Source organism: Vitis riparia, chromosome 10 (genome assembly GCF_004353265.1).
Source record: "Vitis riparia cultivar Riparia Gloire de Montpellier isolate 1030 chromosome 10, EGFV_Vit.rip_1.0, whole genome shotgun sequence".
In the NCBI taxonomy this organism is placed as follows: Eukaryota; Viridiplantae; Streptophyta; class Magnoliopsida; order Vitales; family Vitaceae; genus Vitis; species Vitis riparia.
In genome coordinates this window covers 1,048,372-1,066,884 of record NC_048440.1, presented here as the reverse complement: position 1 = coordinate 1,066,884, position 18,513 = coordinate 1,048,372, and the positions used below count along the sequence as shown (strand labels likewise).

Here is an 18,513-nt window from a genome sequence, read left to right as displayed (position 1 = left end):
TAAGTTACCATTTTATTTATTTTTATAATATACTATTTTTTTGTTAGATGATGATCTATATGAATGATAGTTGTACTAGATCTATATTGTCAAGTAGTACAAAATATTTAATAATTTTTCTAAAAACCTTTGAGGTTATCATCAAAATTAGTACATTACAACAAATTTCATATTTTGTTAACATAAATAATTTTTTATGACAAAAAGAAGATTTTTGCAACAAATTTTATTCTTATGACAGACAAAACTTTTTTTAGATATGAAGTTTGTACTCACGGAAAAATATTATATTTAATCACATCATACATTCGTGATAAATGAGTTTTCATAATATTTTGACATGAATTTTGCCTTGAATTACACTATATTACAAGTTAAACCTAATTTTAGTTTAATTCAATATTAGTTTAACACAAAATAATTTTTAAAAAAAGTTTTAAGCATGCTAGGTCACAAATATTTTTTTTACGTTTAATTAGATTTCGGAAAAATCAATAATTATTTTTAGGATTCAATTGAGCATTAAATCCTATAGTGAACCACTTGGAAATTTTGACATTATATTTTCATCAGACGAACCAAATCCATCTTTCCTGTGATTTTTTAACAGGTTGCAACTTTAACGGGTCATTTTATTATCATAAAATTTTGTGTCAAAAAATATAAATCTTATTTATATCTAATCCCAATTATTTTTTTAATTTGGTTTTATGTTTAATTCAATTATTTGATTTTAAATCTTTACTTGATTTTTATATCTAAATTTTAAAAAATAAATTTATATAATAATTTTTTTATAAAAAAATCGTACTTTTTTATCTTTTATTGCGTCCCTTTCCGCAAATATTGCTTTTAAAAGGCTATTTTCAGTATGTTTTTTAAATTATATAACCGTTATGAAGGAAATTTTGAATTTCTAGGAATGCTTTCCAACTTTGTTTTGTATGAGGAATAAAAATAAAAATTATAAATATCAAATAATTTTATTTTCCTAAATTTGAGGTCATTCGGTAGAAATATAAAAAATTTGATAGTCCTTGGTTTCCTACGTGGCAATTCCACAGCAGGGTGTGAATCCTACGTGGCAAAAATTGCATAGGAGGGGTGTTGAGCATGTGAAATTGCCAACCAGATCTACACCCAAGACCCAACTCCGCCCTTCCCCCTGTTTCTTCATCCCCACCCTCTCCCAGTCCAAATTGTCAACAACCCACTAATCTCTCTCCAAAACCCTGGTGAATTGGATTGCTAAAACCCTACTTAAATCTTCGTCATTACGCATTATTGGGTTCTTTAGATTGTTGCATCCATTGATTGATTCATTGGTGGGCTTGCAAAGTGGAAAAGCCTTTTGCCTGCATTTTGTTGTGGATGAGATGGGGAAGGTGTCAGTGGTGATCTACATTTCAGTAGCTTTGCTGGTATTTTGGTTAGTTTCTCACTCCCCAAACAAATCCCTCGACCGCAGCCACCACCACGCCTCCCGCCGCCTCAAGGTCCGCTCCTCCTACACCTTCACCGGCGCCAACGACCACCGCGTCGCCTTTGACCCTATAGTCGCCGACATCGAGCGCCGTCGCGAGGACAAGGAGTGGGAGAAGCTCCAGTTCCAAAATCGTCACCCCGAGTTCGACTCGGCCCCTGCCGCCGAGTCGCAGCCGGAGTGGGAGGATTTCATGAACGCCGAGGACTATCTTAACGACGAGGACCGGTTCAATATCACTGGCCGGCTGGTGTTGCTTTTCCCCAAAATTGATGTTGATCCGGAGGACGGGTTTGTGAGTGAGAGCGAGTTGACTCAGTGGAATCTGAAACAGTCGGAGAAGGAGGTGTTGCACAGGACACAGAGGGAGATGGAGCTTCATGATAAAAACAAGGATGGATTGATTTCCTTTTCGGAGTATGAGGCTCCCAGTTGGGTTCGAAATTCAGGTAAATCTGAGATTTTAGGGTTTGAAAACTAGTATTTGTTTTGTGAATTTTTTGGTGCATGGGTTTCTAGTTTCCTAATTGTGATTGCATTCATCGTAATTTTCTTGATTGTTGATTAATTTTGAGTTCTAATGTGAGGTTCAGATACTGGGTGTCTGATTTTATATATATATAGATATATCAATTTTGTTGCATTGTCATTGTTTCTTGTCTTTCAGCTGTATTGGCCATTTGTGATGTATATCATCTTAGACTGCTTCTAGTTTTGTCCTCAATTGGTTTTATTTTTGTGTATCTTTTTATTCATTCTATCATTGATCTTTGGTTGGTGAATACCTCTTTATACAAAGAGGTATGGAATATGCTGATGTAGCCTATCTATGTTGGAGGTATACATGGAACACTCGACAAATAAACTATATAACTGAAATGGGGAATGGAGAAGTAGGAACTCTTACCGTTAGGGCACACCAATGATTAAGTATAATCTGCCATTCCTTGCAGGTCTCCTAGACCACACAAATAGAGATTCATGATAACTTTTTTTCCATTTGCAACTTCAACTGGTTTAAACCATTGAATACTTACTTTCCTCTTTCTATGAAGTAAAGATCCTTGTCACTAGCCACTGACTTGGGAAGCATCCAAGAAATACTAAATGATGAAAGCAATAGGGAGCATGGACTTTACCATCCAATGATGAATGAGTAAATGATTGGTAGGTTCCTGGTCCTTTTTCGACAAACAATACTGATTGGTTAATATCCTGTCTCTTCTCCTAAACTAGTCCAAAGTGAGAGTTTTATGAACAAAGAAACTATCGTTGAAAAGAGGGAGTGAACGCAGACCCTTTTATGGAGGAAAAACATACCAAGATTTAGATCGAAGGCCTTACAGCAGGATTCCAAGGAGAAGCAAGCATCCTTTGATTAGCTTATCCTCCCATGTACATCCACAATCACATGTTGTATTATATGCTATATACAACACAAGGACAAATTTACCAGTCCCACTTCTGAATCATGGAAGCTTTAGACTATCTGCAGGTCTTGTTTCTTGTCCTCCTGTTCAATCTATCACCAAGACATCTCAATTCACTGTAATGAATAATAGATCTGGAGAACAATCCCTAAGATGGGTTTTCCTATGGCACATATCAGACTAAAATTTAGTTCTGAGCCCAGCACACTCTGAAATATGGATTAATAAAAAACCCCCATATCCTAGACATAATTATGAAGTCTCTTCGAATTTGTACTCGATAGGTTCTTTAACATATGATATAAACATGTGAAAATTATTTTTCGACCTCATAGGTTCTTAGAGAACTTTTAAAAATATTTTTGTATTTAAAAACAATTGATTCTGCAATGTGTTGTCTTGCATATTATGCATATTGTGCAATTGATTGACGACCATGATATGTATACATCTAAGTGTCAAAATCAAGTAACACATGTTAGGAACTGTTCAGATTTGACAACTATGGATAGAACAGTTGATAGAATTTCCTGTGATCTGACATGTAGTTGTTAAGCACAAAATGCTCCATAAGCACCTTTTCACTTTATTTAGGTCACCAGAACTCAATGGTTGTGGTTCCCTTCGATCTGTCCCTTGGGGATGATCATCCAAGATATCAAGCTCTCACTTCTAGATGTCATTTTTGCTACCTTCTTGTTTCTTCTCCTTATACAAATTATATTCCATATGATTTGTTCTTGTTCTGCAAATACCAAAATATTTTGATTTTTCAAATATCTTTCCCTGGTTATGGTTTAGCGTTAATCCCTAGTAATACCTAGCTCAGGTTTCCTCAACTAAAGCTATGTTATCAGCAAACAAGATAGGCCATAGGAGTATGAACCCTTTTGCTAAAGGTGACAAATTAGTTTATCATATCCATGCAAATAGACAGAGACTCACTCTTAATCCATAATGTGAACCTATTTGGCTGGTTCCTAACATAAGTTAACATTGAAATTATGGGTTAAATGCTGCATTCTCAAATTTGTTTTCACATTTGTTTCCTACGCTAACACAGCTTACTTTCACAAAAAGGTCTATTGGGTAACTGTTTCCTGTTGTGTTTACCAGATAATACTTCCTTTGGATATGACATGGGTTGGTGGAAGGAGGAGCATTTTAATGCATCAGATGCAGATGGAGATGGCCTTCTGAATATAACTGAGTTCAATGAGTATGTTTCTGCATTTAGAAATTTTCATTTGAAAGGAGAAAAAAAACTTGTTTACTTTCTTTATCATTGCTAGTTCTTTATTAAATAATTCTCTTCATTGTACTTTTCTAGCTTTCTGCACCCAGCTGATAGCAAAAATCCAAAGCTGGTTCAATGGTTGTGCAAGGAAGAAATAAGGTAAAATTGCTTTCATAGAAGGTTTTATTTTGTCCTTTGTAATTCTCTTCTCTAATGAATATGTTTTTCTATTTTAATCTATATTTATAATTTTATATCTATGCACTCGCACACACACATGTACATATGCACATATATGTGTCTACATGTGCCTTTATGTGTGTATATGCATGAATGTGTGTACTATGTGAATGAATGCTTGTCAGCATGTGTGTGAGTGTATGTACTACATGGCTGTCTTAAAATTCCAATTCCCTACAGTCCCCACTGTTTCACTTCATTATATTATATTATTTATTTATTTTTACTTTACATTCTTAGATCTAGGGATAAAATGATTGTGGCGTTGGGCTCAACTCCTGCATGTTGTTTATATTCAGACTATTCTAATATTAAAATCTTACCACCAGATTTCTGAAGATCAGAAATTTGGTCTGAAATGAGAAATATGATGCTCTAATCCAACAATGAAGTTTGAGGGTTTTCTTATGTTCCCTTAATCTTGCTAAAGTTGTGAAGCTAAAACTGAGGTACAAAAGGATGAAAACTACCTTTCCCTTGTAAAATGAGGTGGAACCCTAATATGACAAAGAGACCATCTTGAAAATAGTTAAAATCACAATCCAGTTACCCCCTTTGGCCATTATAATGGGGGACATTTTTTCCTCTTTTTAGGGTGTTACTTTTGCGAGGTTAGCATTCTTCACCCATTAAGTAAGGTGTATGAAATGGATATCTAATTGAATCATCAGACATTCCTGTCTCTATTTACTGCACTAGCAACTGAAATTTTTCTACTGCATTTTTGTTTGAGCTGTTATTGCAATGCGTTTTACTTGGTAGATCTTTACTTCTACTCTATAGATAACATGTTTAAACAGAAGCCAATCCCTGTCAAATAAATAAATAATAATGATAATAACATGTTTAAACATAACTGGAAATATATATTGTGGGGAGGACCCCTCACCCTTCTCTTGCACTTTTTATAAATATATATTATATCTTTGTTTCTGATAAAAAATAAAATATAAAAACCATAACTGGAAATACATAATTGCTTTTTGCTCAATTATCTGCTTTATTTATTTATTTATTTTAATAATTATTTTTACTAGTTACTTTTTCTGATGAATCGATTCAGTTACTAGCAAGTTCCATTCTTGCCTACAAAACTTCATCCATAATTGCTCTTGATCCTGTTGTAACGTCATTTGCTCAGTTTTGCTAACTGGCCATTTTGCTTTTTTTCTTCTTAGGGAAAGAGATACAGAATAAGAGTGGTAAAATAGGTCATTCAACACTCAATTACTCTGATAGGAATAATAAATACATAAATGTACTTTATGTGCATGTCCTATTAGAGTCAAAAATGTTATTGAGAAAACATAACTGGAAATATATATTGTGGGGAGGACCCCTCACCCTTCTCTTGCACTTTTTATAAATATGTATTATATCTTTGTTTCTGATAAAAAATAAAATATAAAAACCATAACTGGAAATACATAATTGCTTTTTGCTCAATTATCTGCTTTATTTAATTAATTATTTATTTACTTTAATAATTATTTTTGCTAGTTACTTTTTCTGGTGAATCTATTCAGTTACTAGCAAGTTCCATTCTTGCCTACAAAACGTCATCCATAATTGCTCTTGATCCTGTTGTAACGTCATTTGCTCAGTTTTGCTAACTGTCCATTTTGCCTTTTTTCTCCTTAGGGAAAGAGATACAGACAAAGATGGGAAGGTTAACTTTAATGAATTTTTCCATGGGCTTTTTGACTTGGTACGGAATTATAATGAAGAAAGTCACAACTCCTCACATGAGTCTTCTGATTTAATGGAGGCTCCTGCTAAGAAATTGTTTTCTCAGCTCGACAAAGACGGTGATGGGTATTATTCAAATATCTTTATTCTAAATCAATTTGAGGAGTTGCATTTTTTTTTCCAGAGGATTTCAAGAGTCACTCGATACTAGTAGTTACTTGACTTGCCCTTTTTGTTTATAGACTTTTGTCAGAGGATGAACTACTGCCTATAATCGGAAAACTTCATCCATCAGAGCATTACTATGCAAAGCAGCAGGCAGATTATATCATATCACAGGTATTCATGTAACTGAGAAGAACTTCTTTCAATTTAGTACAATTTCATCAATTTTGGGACCAGAAGAATGCTTTGTGTATAAACATGAATCTAATACTGCTTGTTCAAGTAGATAACAATGAAACATTAATTAAGCCACTTGTCATATAAGAATAAGTCATAAGTGCTCTTACTCTGATCAATCCAGGAATTTGTTTATCCTGGATTACTGAAAAATGATGCACACTATCATACTTTATAATCCATCCACACTAGAAAGGGGCAAATGTTTCCCACAAACTTACTGGGGCAGCCATTGTCACGTCGAGTGATACTTATCATGAGTAAGAACATGGGCTAGAGGATATCTTTTGGTGCTTTGTCTTTGGGAAAGCTGCTGAAGGTGCTCAGTGTTATTCCAAACAGGCAATAGTTGTTTTCTGCAACTGTTAGAACTTTGTCTAGTTTCTCGAGAAGCTCCCTCCTTTCTAATTGGTTAATATGAACCAATATGAACTTTGACTTCAAGGTTCATTGGAATTTCTCCTGTAGTCCAAAATATGAAAGGTGGCTAATGCCTTTATTTTGAAATATATCATGTGAATTATTTTGAATTCCTACTTTGAGAATTTATTATTGTTATTTAGTCTTCTCTTAGATGACTGGAGAAACTTCTGCATACATGACTGTTAGTTGCAACTTTTTTATTATTTTTTGAAAGTTCACAATTTCTTCCATTTACAATTTTTCAAATTGTGGATTTACCTAGAGAGGGAAGTTCATGTGACCCTAGATGCTATGGAGATTAAACACATGCTAAGGCAGTTCTTTGCATAGGTATCTTGTTCAGGACATTCCCCATATAGTTCTATATAGTTCTTTGTCCAAATCCTTCATCATAGGGTTCATTCCTCTCCCATCTGCTATTTGGATTGCATTTGTGCCTTTGGGATCAATTTAGATGAAAGAATAGAAGGATCTGTATTACTTACTCTCCCTTTCAACAGATTATAGGTTGAGTGAATTTGTTTGTCTATTTTTGTCTCTGTTTTCTCAGAGTTCTTCATGATTTTTCATATCCCATGTTAATGTCCACAAATCATTTTTTGTAAATCTATCTTTCTAGATTTGAATTCATTCGAATCTCATTTCCATTCTTCTTTCCCTTGTTCTATTTGCCAATCAGTCCTTGCAACTCACAATTGCTCTCAACCACCATCATTTCTGAAAAAGATTTTGGGTTTCTCAAAATGCTTGGTTATAACTGAATTGTTTGAAAACATGAATTAAATTTGGCATGAAGAAAAGTGGACACCAGAAAACCAATTCATCTAATGAGCCACCCAATTTAGTATCTAGTGTCTTTGGAGACCTCAAGCATTAGCTAATTATCAGTTGAATATAAATGGCTTTATTCTGAAATCTATGTATGATTAGTTATGGTAGCTTCGTGTTACAAGATGCTTCAAATGACCCTACCCATAGGGGTTATATAGAGGGCATGAAGTTTCTGGAGACTCCTGGAGCCATCTACACTTAACCATTGATGGGAAGAGTGTGAAAAGTTCTAGAAATACTTAGAGATGTCCACACATGTTTACACTATGGTGGAAGGCATGAGAGGAGTCTAAGGCTTTCTAGAGAATTCTAGAGATCTCGTGTATATTCTTGTACATAGGTTTGTACATAGAATTGTGTAGGAAGTTCTAAATTATTCTTGAGTTGTAAGGAACCCTCCAAGGTTCTAGAGAGTTTCATTGGTGCCTATAAATAGGTGAGACCCTCATTTGGACAAGGCACCCCTCAAACCACTTCCTAACCAAGCAAGTGAGTTCCCAAAGCACTTGTAAAGCTTCCTTTGAGAAATAAAAGCTTTCATTTTTTAAGAGTTGCCTACTACGCCTTCTCAAACTTCCGAGTCGTGAGCATCTTAACCTAGCAAGCTAAGCATTGAGAGTAAGGCTGACTTAGCAAGATTAAGTGTCTTGACTTGTCTAAATGCCGCACGAGCTTAGGAAAAGACTAAGTCCGTGATAATCCGCTCTTTTTCTTTGTTTTCTCTTAATGGTTGGGTTTGTATCTCTGTCCTGCAAAGCTTCTTAATGTTTTGGTGGAATCTTAAGGGAGCTGTTGTTAGAATGCAGCATCCAACACAAGGGCTTTTAAAAACATCCACCATTTCTTTGACCAAGTCTTCTGCAGACAAAACCCAGAAAGTTTTAGGTGTGGTGGGGGAGGCTGTTTGGGTCCAGTAAGAGGAAAGGGAAGTTCTCTCTAGGATGGAGACTTTAAAGTCTAGTTTGGTGGGCAAATGAGGGGATTTTGGTGACCCAGTTCCTCACCTGGATGGTTTAAATACTTGGGCTGTTGAGAACTGACAGTTGCATGGAGTGTCGAATTCCTTGTTAGGGGGTTCTCTTATTTTGTTTGATTTTGAGGTTTCCTTAGACGCTGATGCAGTGCTAAACAGTGGGTTGAGATGGTTTGAAAATAAACGATTACTTCTAAACAGGTGGGTCCTTGAAGTGGGGTGTTTTCAAAGTGGGTTTCATGTTAAAGAAGTGTGGGTTAAATTGCTAGGCTTCCTGTACATCTGTGGAGTAAGGATCTGTTCAAATTGGTAGGGGATAGTTGTGGAGGATTCGTTGCAGTAGATGAAGTTTCTGCTAAAAATCACAATAGCCAATGGGCCAGAATTCTGGTAAGATCAAAATGAAAAGAAAGTGTCAGGCTTGCTGCAAGTGATTGTAGGTTCTGTTTGCTTCGCTATGCAGTTGTGGTGGGAAGTTCCACCATGGATGTCACAGGTAGTACCCAAAGGAAATGTGCAAGAGGTTAGGGTTGAGGGCAATGGCAGTGCACGCGCCATGAAACAAAGGGGACATTCATCTGGGAAAAGTCAAATTGAAGAGGGTGAGGTGGCTTCCCGTGAGGGGAAGCGAAAGGTTGATGTGAGAAAGGGGGCAGTGGGCTCTGATGGCGTGCGTAGGGGAAAATCAGAAGTGAGAAGATGTTTGGTGGCTGATGGGATGCCCCTAGACAACTGTACAACAAAAGGAGTGGGCTGGGTGGCTGGTCGTGTAGCCCAAATCTGGGAGGACAAGTCTTTAAATGGGAATTGGGCCTTTAATGGCTCTAAAGAGGACCTTGTGCCTTTTTCTTCAGCCCAGCCCACTAGGTGGGTGGATGTTTTTAAAAGCCCTTGTGTTGGAGGACTCAGCCAGTTTCACTTACCCCCATGGAAAGATGTAAGGGGTCTTTGGAGTATTGAAGCCGCTATGCAGGGGGAGAACACGTGCTGTGAGATGATGAGATTAGATGTTGGGAAGTAGCAGAATGAGCTATTGGAAGAAGCTGACAGATGTCAGGAAGCTTTTTTTGGGGTGATAGAGAGCTGAGTGTTGCAAGTGGGGTCCTTTCCGGGAACCTCTCACCTTGCATTCATCGTCGAGACCCTTTTAGCAGAAGTGCGCTGAAAGGAAGCCTTTGGTAAGTTTTCCTCTCCAGTTGGTCTGTTGGGAGGAGGGTCTTCTTCTTTGGTTTCTTCCATGTCCAAAGACGAGGGTTTTTTCTGAGGGGAGAACCAAAAGTTTAGTTCCTTGGAGGGAGCAAGATGTGGGTCTCCAACAGAGGGGCAACGGTGATGTTAACAGGCCTCTCTGTGTTATTTCTAGTGAGGGCTTGGTAGTGGAATCCCTAGAGCATCAGCCTAAGGATACCGAGAAGGCGAACCAAGAAGTGTGTAGTGAGGAGGGGAATTCGGGTTGCAAGAGTCCTAGTAGGGGCTCGTCGGTAGCAAAGTGCCTGTCCGATCCTTCTTTTCAAAAATTTCTCTCTTTTAGTAAGTTTTTGGGATTGCTAGTGGATGGGAATGAGAAGGAAATTGCTTCCCTGTTGAGAAAGATGGAAAGCAGAAAGGTCGCAAGGTTTCAGTCTCGAAGAGGAGGCCATCCTCCACATCCTGATTTGTTAGGGAGCAGCGAAATTTGGAATGCTTGGTTAATTACTGCGACTCAAACAAAAAAGAGAGGAGTTGGAGTAGTGGGTGGGAGATGGTCTGTAAGTGACCATGTTCTGGGATTATTATTCTTGAGGAGTTGAAGGTGGCGAATTCAGGAAGGGCTAGGAAGAGGGGATATGGCAGTTTTCACCCAAGGGTTAGCTATGTCTGGGGTTTTTTGTTTTGCTGGGCTGTAGGGTGAAGCCTTTAGTTAGGGCGACCGGTTTGTTGTTTCTCTTCTTTTTCGCTTGTTTTTGGCTGCTTCTTGTATACTCCATGTGTACTCTTTGCGCATTTTTAATATATTTATTTTGTTTACCTATCAAAAAAAAAATTCCTTACTTTTTGGTTGTCTTCCCTCTAAAAGGAGACCCTTTTTTTTTTTTGATCAGAAACGAAGAAAAATATATTAATAGAAGAAAAGATACAGGAGAGAAAAGATACAAAAGAAAGAGAAGAAACCAAGGGAAGGATGAGAGGTCCTTCCTACACAAACTGAACAAAGGAAAAAACTCCTAACAATAGAACTTTAAAAACAAAGAGAAACCCCAATATTCTTCAAACTTTTGAAGTGCAAACCGCAATCCAGTTGAGTTGTAAAACACTTAGAGGAACTCCTCTGAAAGCTTCAGTACAAGAAGCCCATAGAGAAGAATAGAACCGAATCAAATTCCATAACATCTCTTCCGTTCTCCCTTTATCCTCAAAGATCCTATTGTTTCTCTCTTGCCACACCATCCAAATCAAAGTAAGGCAAACGATTTGCCAAAGTGTCTTGCCTCTTAATGAGTTCCCTACGCCTTTAAAAGCAATAACCAACATGCCCTCAAAACTCTTTGGAGGGACCCAAACCAACCCTGCTAGATTGAACAACTTGTGCGAGAGTCCAATGGTAACAGGACAATGAAGAAAAAAGTGGTCAATTGACTCTCCATTTCCTTTGCAAAGAATGCACTATTGAGGACAGAGGGATTTGTAGGGTCTTCTTAATTGCAACTTATCATTGGTGTTTACCTTCCCATGTGCTACTAACCAAGCGAAGGCCTTAACCTTTGAAGGGGCTTTTGAACTCCACAAAAACTTGGCCGAAAGGAATAAGATAGGATTTGAGACTTTTGACAATGCTAAGAAAAAAGAAGGATGGGTTGCTGAGGCTTGGGAGGAAGACGAAGGAGGAGGTAGCTGGGGGCTTCGTTTTAATAGACACCTTAATGATTGGGAGGTGGGAGAAGTCGAAAGCTTATTAAGCAAGCTTCATCCCTTGACCATTAGAAGAGGTGTGGAGGACTTGTTCCGGTGGAAAGAGAACAAGAATGGAACCTTTTCTGTCAAGTCCTTCTATAGCTCGTTCTCAAGGGATACCAAACCCCCCTTCCGGCTAGAACTATTTGGACGCCTTGGGTCCCAATTAAGGCTAGTTTCTTTGGCTGGGAGGCGGCTTGGAATAGGTTGCTCACCACGGACCGCCTGAAGAGATTTGGTTGGAGCATCCCCAACAGATGCTTTTTGTGTAAATATGAGGAGGAAACCACAGATCACCTTCTACTGTTTTGCGAGAAAGCCAGAATGTTATGACTTCTAATTTTCTCCCTGTTTGGGGTACAATGGGTGATGCACTCCTCTGTGAAAAAACACCTCCTAGGTTGGCATGGTTCCTTTGTGGGCAAGAAAAGGAAGAAAGCTTGGAGAGCTGCCCCCCTCTGCTTGATGTGGACCATTTGGAGAGAAAGAAACAGGAGGGCATTTGATGATATGGAGAGAAACGATCAAGACATTAAATCCATTTTTTTGTACACTTTTGTGAATTGGGCTAGGGTGTATATAGAGGAACACACTTTGTCTTTGATAGATTTTGTAGACTGGCTAGCCACCAAGTAAGGGTCATGTTTGTTTTGTCCCTTTATTTTTTGCTTCTTTGTCTTTGGTATACTCCGTGTATGCCTTTTCTCTAGCCTTTGGCTCTTAATGAAATCTATTTACCTATCAAAAAAAAAAAGAAAAAAGATTTCACTGAAAACAATCCTGACGATGACAAAGACCACGCTTTTGAATCTGCCAAAGAAGGAGAGAAAAGCACAGAACTAAGGGTGGACATTAATCTCTGAAGGAGATCAATTTCTGAATCAGTAAGATTGCGACAAAAGTTAAAATTCGAAGACAATGGAAAGGAATTGCCAAGGACATTTAAGACAGTGAGGTTTTTCATATAAATAACTCTATAAAAATCAGCAAATTGAGAACACAAAGTTTGGTTACCCCACCAAAGATCTTCTCAAAAACGAATTCTCTCCTCATTGCCCACCACTAGGCGGACAAAAGGGGAAAAAACCTAGAAAACTTGAGCAATGGCCTTCCAAGGACATCTGTGTGACCATCTAATCACCATGTTAGCGTCCCATCCATTAGGATGTGTCCCATATATACTCGCAATAACCTTATGCCAAAGACCACTTCTTTCTCTAAGGAACCTCCAAAGCCATTTCCCTAGAAGAGCAATACTTCTCATAGAAGTCTTCCCAAAACCCAAACCTCCCAACTCCTTTGGTCTACTAACAACATCCCATCTGATAAGATGATCTTTCTTCCCTTCCCCCGCCCCAGACCAAAGAAAATCCCTTTGCATCTTCTCAATCTTTGAAGTTATTGATGTTGGGATTTTAAAGAGGGAGAGGAAGTAGCTAGGGATATGAGACAGACAAAACTGAATTAAAGTAATCCTCCCTCCCAAAGACAAAAAGGCCTTTTTCCAACCATCCAGCCACCTCGAAATTCTCTCAACCACCGAATCCCAAAAGCCTATTGTCTTTGGGTTCCCTCCCAATGGAAGGCCTAAATAAGACAAAGGCCACTCTGACACTCTGCAATCCAAAACTGAGGCCAAACTAGACAACAACTCCTACCTAGTGTTAATACCTGAAATGTGTTTTTTTCTAAGTTGATTTTTAAACTAGATACTTGCCCAAAAACCAAAAGGATAATCTTGAGGTTTTGAAGATGTTCCATAGAGGCTTTAGAGAAAAAGATGGTGTTATTTGCAAACTGTGACAAAGACACTCTAGTCCTATCCCTCCCCACAAAGAAACGCTTAGTTATCCCAGTTTCCTCTGCTCTGATCATCATCCTACTTAGAACATCTGCCACTAGAGTAAAAAGGAAAGGAGAAAGGGGGTCTCCATGTCTCAAACCTCTAGAGGCCTTAACCCAACCCTTTGCATTCCCATTAACTAGGATTGCAAAACTAGATGAAGACAAACAACCCCTTATCCAAGATCTCCATTTCTGGCTGAACCCCTTCCTTTGTAGCACATGATCTAAAAAGCCCCAATCCACATGATCATAGGCCTTTTCAAAATTGATTTTGAAGACTACCCCTTCCTCCCCTGACCTTCTTTTCTCATCCACCACTTCATTGGCTATCAACACAGCATCCAAAATGTGTCTCCCTTCAACAAGGGCTCCTTGAGAGCCAGAGATTGTTTCATGAAGAACTTTGCGTAAACGCCCTGATAAGACCTTAGCAATTATCTTATATAAACTTGTAACCAAGCTAATAGGTCTATAATCTGAGATTTTAAAAGTTTGGCTTTTCTTAAGCACCATAGCAATGAATGTCGCATTTGTACTTTGATTTATTACCCCATTGGTATGGAACTCAAGAAACACCCTCATAAGATCCTCTTTTATCACATCCCAACACTCTTGATAAACTGTCATAGTAAAGCCATCAGGATCAGGGGCCTTTTCCTTATTCAATTGGAAAACTGTCATTCATACCTCCTCTATAGAAAAAGGCCTATCCAGCCAGATTGCACTCTCTCCAGAAATAGGGACCCAATCAATTCCTTCAATCCTCCAAGAATCACCTTCAGGTTTGGAATAAAGATTCCCAAAGAAATTTACAATCTCCTAAGAGATAACCTCAATGTCACTTAAAGTCTCCCCCCTCTCAGAAATCAGAGACTTAATGAACTTCCTACTTCTTCTTCCAATGGCCATTCTGTGAAAGAACTTAGAGTTGCAATCCCCTTCTTTAATCAACTTGACCCTAGATCTTTGTCTCCATTGAACCTCTTCCTTTAATAACAAATCCTCTAGCTCCCTTCTTCTTAAGGTCCTTTCTGATACCAAATCAAGATTTAAATTCCCTTCTTGTTCAATTAGATCAATTCTACCTAAGTCCGAAAGAATGTGCTTTTTCCTCTCTCTTAAATCTCCAAAGGCCACTATATTCCAATCTTTTAACTTTGATTTAACAAACTTAAATTTCCTCATGAACTTGTGACCTTCCCAACCTTCCACCGTACACTCTTGCCACCACTCTCTAAACTTCTCTTTAAACTCAGGATGGAGCAACCACATATTCTCAAACCTAAAAGGAGTTGGACCCCATTTTAAAGGATTAGTTTCCAAACAAATTGGGCTATGATCAGAGGTCCATCTAGGAAGTGCCTCTTGAAAACTTTGAGAGAAAAAGGAATCTCACTCAGAAGAAAACAAAAACCTATCCAATCTCTTGCATATAGTAACAACTTGCATGTTTGACCAAGTAAAAGCCGCATTCTGTTCTTTCTTTAACTGAAGATGCACTTTGTTCCCAAAGTTCCAGAGCATTAGGCTTCCTTTTTTCTGATGGGGAAATAGTCCTAAATTTCAGTTAGGCTTCCTTTTTTTTTTTTTTCAGTTTCTTCTTTTTTTATGGATAAATAAAGATGTATTAAAGAATGTCTAGCAAAAAAATGGGGGGCACATGACATGTACACAGGAACTAATACAAAGGGAACCACAAGTAGGATGAAAGAAGAAAGCCATACAAAAACCTACTATTTTCTATTTAGGTCATCATTGAAATCTAACAGAGCAATTGACCATAGCCAATGGGATTTTAGACTAGTTGCAATGGAATTTGATGAAAGTCTCCTTCATTGAAGATGCAATTTCCATGTGCACCAAAAACAAGAAAAGAAGAGTCAGACGTTAGACCTTTCTCAACCCCTTATTCTTGTCCCAATCTTTCCAACCCAACACAGATCTTTGATAGATTATTGAAGAACCCACTGAATCCCAAACATAAGAGCATTAAGAGTTTTCTTGATACAAAGTATCAGACATGTAGGTTTTTCTAACTGTTGCCCAATTGCTTTGTAAACTTAAATAGGAACTTTAACAACTGAGTAATTATTCTCATATACGAGGATGACAAGATTGAGTGGTATTGGTGAGGTTTTATTAATTTATGCACATAAAGTTGATTTCCAGATTTATATACTTAACCCAATAGTTCCGAATACGTACTCTATTCCACATATGCTGCATGCATATATCACCATTACATGTAAGATCAAATTGTCAAAATCCACTGCAGGTCTGCTGTGAAATGATACATATGGAGGTTGAATTTTATCCAATAATCTTGATTGTGAGACAAGCTGAACAGCAGAATTCTACATTTTAATATGCATTGCACTATTTATAAGGGAAAATATATTTTACATCCTACTGAGATTTGAGGACAATATTTGAACTGTCTTGCTGTGGAGTTGAAAGTTTGAGGAAAAAGAAAAAAATGAAAAAAAATCTATTGGTTCCACTGGATAATGCTAGGATGCTGATGAGGATCACCTGTTTTAAGTCTGTGTCTTGATCTGGTTCAGAGTTTACTTTGTGCAGGCAGATGCGGATAAAGATGGGCGTCTAACCTTGACAGAGATGATTGATAATCCATATGTGTTTTATAGTGCCATTTTCAATGATGATGAAGATGACTATGACGACTTCCATGATGAGTTCTAATTTAATGCAAGGTAAGAAGGAAGCTCTTTCACTATTGGTTTTGAGTCCTTTGACATTATAGTTTATGCAATTTCCATCTGCTTAATGTATTAAAAAATTTTAATACCATAATTGCAGGATGGTTAGAAGAATCATTGCAAGAGTTCTAATCATTCTTTGGCGGGAGATTCATGCTATATAGCATCAGTAAAGAGAAGTTTCAACAATTTTCATGAGGATCATTACCTTTCAAGAGGCTGCAGATGTTTTTAAGGTGTCATTTCTTGGTCACCCATCCCTCATTCTTGCTGCTCTCCCTCACAAGATTATAGGGGTCATTTGCCACGTCTGAGGATTATACATGATTTGATGTGGCTTCGAATTCCAACTTTGTTGCAAACATTTGTTTAATACTTAGAATTATCATATCCATGTTTTTTTATTATACATGTACATTAGAAAATATCAATAATCATTTGTTGTTTAACGTGGGTGTAGTATGGCATTGATTGCCTCTTTTTTCTTCTTCATTTCTTTGGATCCAAACCTGTAAAGAGTTTTATGAGTTTTACGGGTTTGGGTTCAAGCCTAAAGAACTTGAACAATGCTAGCAGAGAGAGACTCAACCCAAGCTCTCCTTGACAAAACCCTAACAGGTATCTTCTTCACTGCAGCGATATATTTGTTTTAGCGGATGAAACTGTTGTGGTCTACAATGGTTTCTTGCTTGTGGGTATATCTTATTGACAGACAACACATGCCGGAGAAGGTAAAGGATTTTTCGAGCAATATCATCTCTGAAAGGGGTTTCGATTACGTCTTTCTTAACTAGATTAAATATTTCTTAATTCAAGGTGAGCTTAAATTGACCACAACCGTGAATTAATCTGATTCAAACTACCCCAAGCTGTAGCCCTACATAAGCTTAAGAATTGATGGTCTTTGCTTGGTTTTTTTCTTTCTTTTTTGCTCTTTTTCTTTTTATTTCAACCAATTTTAAGGACCATTTATCTAGGTTCTAGAGCTCTTGCCGATGTCATACTAGATATAAGGTTGAATATTTTTTCACCAACTTTATGAGGTGACAAAAACTGAGAACTCATCCAAGATTAAAAACAAATGAGCTGCCAAGATTTCCTTCTGCGTGCACGCCCCCAAACTTCCAAGAGAGAGAGAGAGAGAATTTTTATTCTCACATAATTTTTATACCTGTTTTTCATATTTAAATTCTCACATAAATTTTATTCTTGACAACAACCCAAAAGAAAACTATTTGCAGCTAGTTTTGGATTACTGTCGAAGATAAAACTGGAACAACACGATCAGGACGATGGTATAATTATCATGTCGGATGAGTTCTTTCGAGAAGTTGCCAGTTATGCGTGAGGAAATATTTCGCGATGGCAAGAACTAAAAAACTCAAAGCACCAATCCTAACTCGACTGCTACCCAAAACGTTCATCGAGTTCTTGGCCTCATGTTTGATACCTGATTCCAACTGGGTTGAAGGCTTTGAAGATGGGTTCTTCATGAATGAAGAGTATGAGTTGATTTCTGCCTGCGTCAATGCCGGCTTCAGGGAAGCTTTGACAGTCTGGAAATGGCGATTGCTCACCACAGTGGCGGATATATCCTCTCTCAGTGCTACAATTCCAGCTTCCACACACAGGCCCTCCAGTTCAGCCCCTGTGAAAAGCTCAGTGTCTTCTGCTATTTGCATCAGATCAACATCATTCCCTATTCTCATGTTTCGTGTATGCACACACAGTATCTCATGGCGAGCTTCTAAGTCGGGTGGCGGCACATAGAGCACCTACAGTTTCATAGTAACAGCTCAAGTCAATAGGATACACCACTGACAGGCAAAATCTAGACCTTTTTTTTAATCAGAAACAGATATATTCATTAAAATGGATTAAAATTATAAGTGAAGGATGAGAAATCATTCCCAAATTTACAAAATCTAATAAAAAAGGGAGGCAGAGATACCTTCTACAATATACATCAAAAGGATACCACTTGGACAACAAAAAAAAAGTGCGACAATATTCCTTAGGGATTCGTACAACTCTCCTACAAAACATAAATCTAAACTCTTTTCCTATTTTCATAATGAGTACATATACAATTTGTCTTATTGTGTACATAAATAGAATACTGGCTATTGATGTGTATATACATGAGATATCTTGTAGTTAGCTCTGACAATCAGTGAAGCCCATACAATTTCAAAGAAATTGACAGAGATAAGATCTTGCTGTCAAACTAAGGGCATGCTCATAAACTGTTCTTAAAAACAGTTTTTGTTTTCTAACTTTAAAAGCAGGTTTACCAAATCTTTTTACTC

The 18,513-nt window shown here is 37.5% G+C and overlaps 2 protein-coding genes across 2 annotated transcripts in view; one reads left to right on the top strand and one right to left on the bottom strand.

The window, feature by feature from the left end:
- Window positions 1-1,131: 1,131 nt before the first annotated feature.
- On the top strand, window positions 1,132-16,655 carry LOC117924368 (reticulocalbin-2). Its single transcript, XM_034842982.1, has 7 exons — window positions 1,132-1,932; window positions 4,030-4,132; window positions 4,244-4,309; window positions 6,032-6,205; window positions 6,322-6,418; window positions 16,065-16,198; window positions 16,305-16,655. Exons 1-6 carry the CDS (start codon window positions 1,377-1,379, stop codon window positions 16,185-16,187), a joined length of 1,119 nt encoding a protein of 372 aa, XP_034698873.1. The 5' UTR covers window positions 1,132-1,376; the 3' UTR covers window positions 16,188-16,198; window positions 16,305-16,655.
- A 654-nt stretch (window positions 16,656-17,309) lies between these two features.
- The window catches only part of LOC117924367 (cell division control protein 48 homolog B), a 45,289-nt gene continuing 44,085 nt past the window's right edge, over window positions 17,310-18,513 (bottom strand). Inside the window, exon 13 of the mRNA XM_034842981.1 lies at window positions 17,310-17,979. Coding sequence (XP_034698872.1) covers window positions 17,509-17,979 — 471 coding nt within the window. The 3' untranslated portion in view covers window positions 17,310-17,508. The remainder of the gene's footprint in view (window positions 17,980-18,513) is intronic.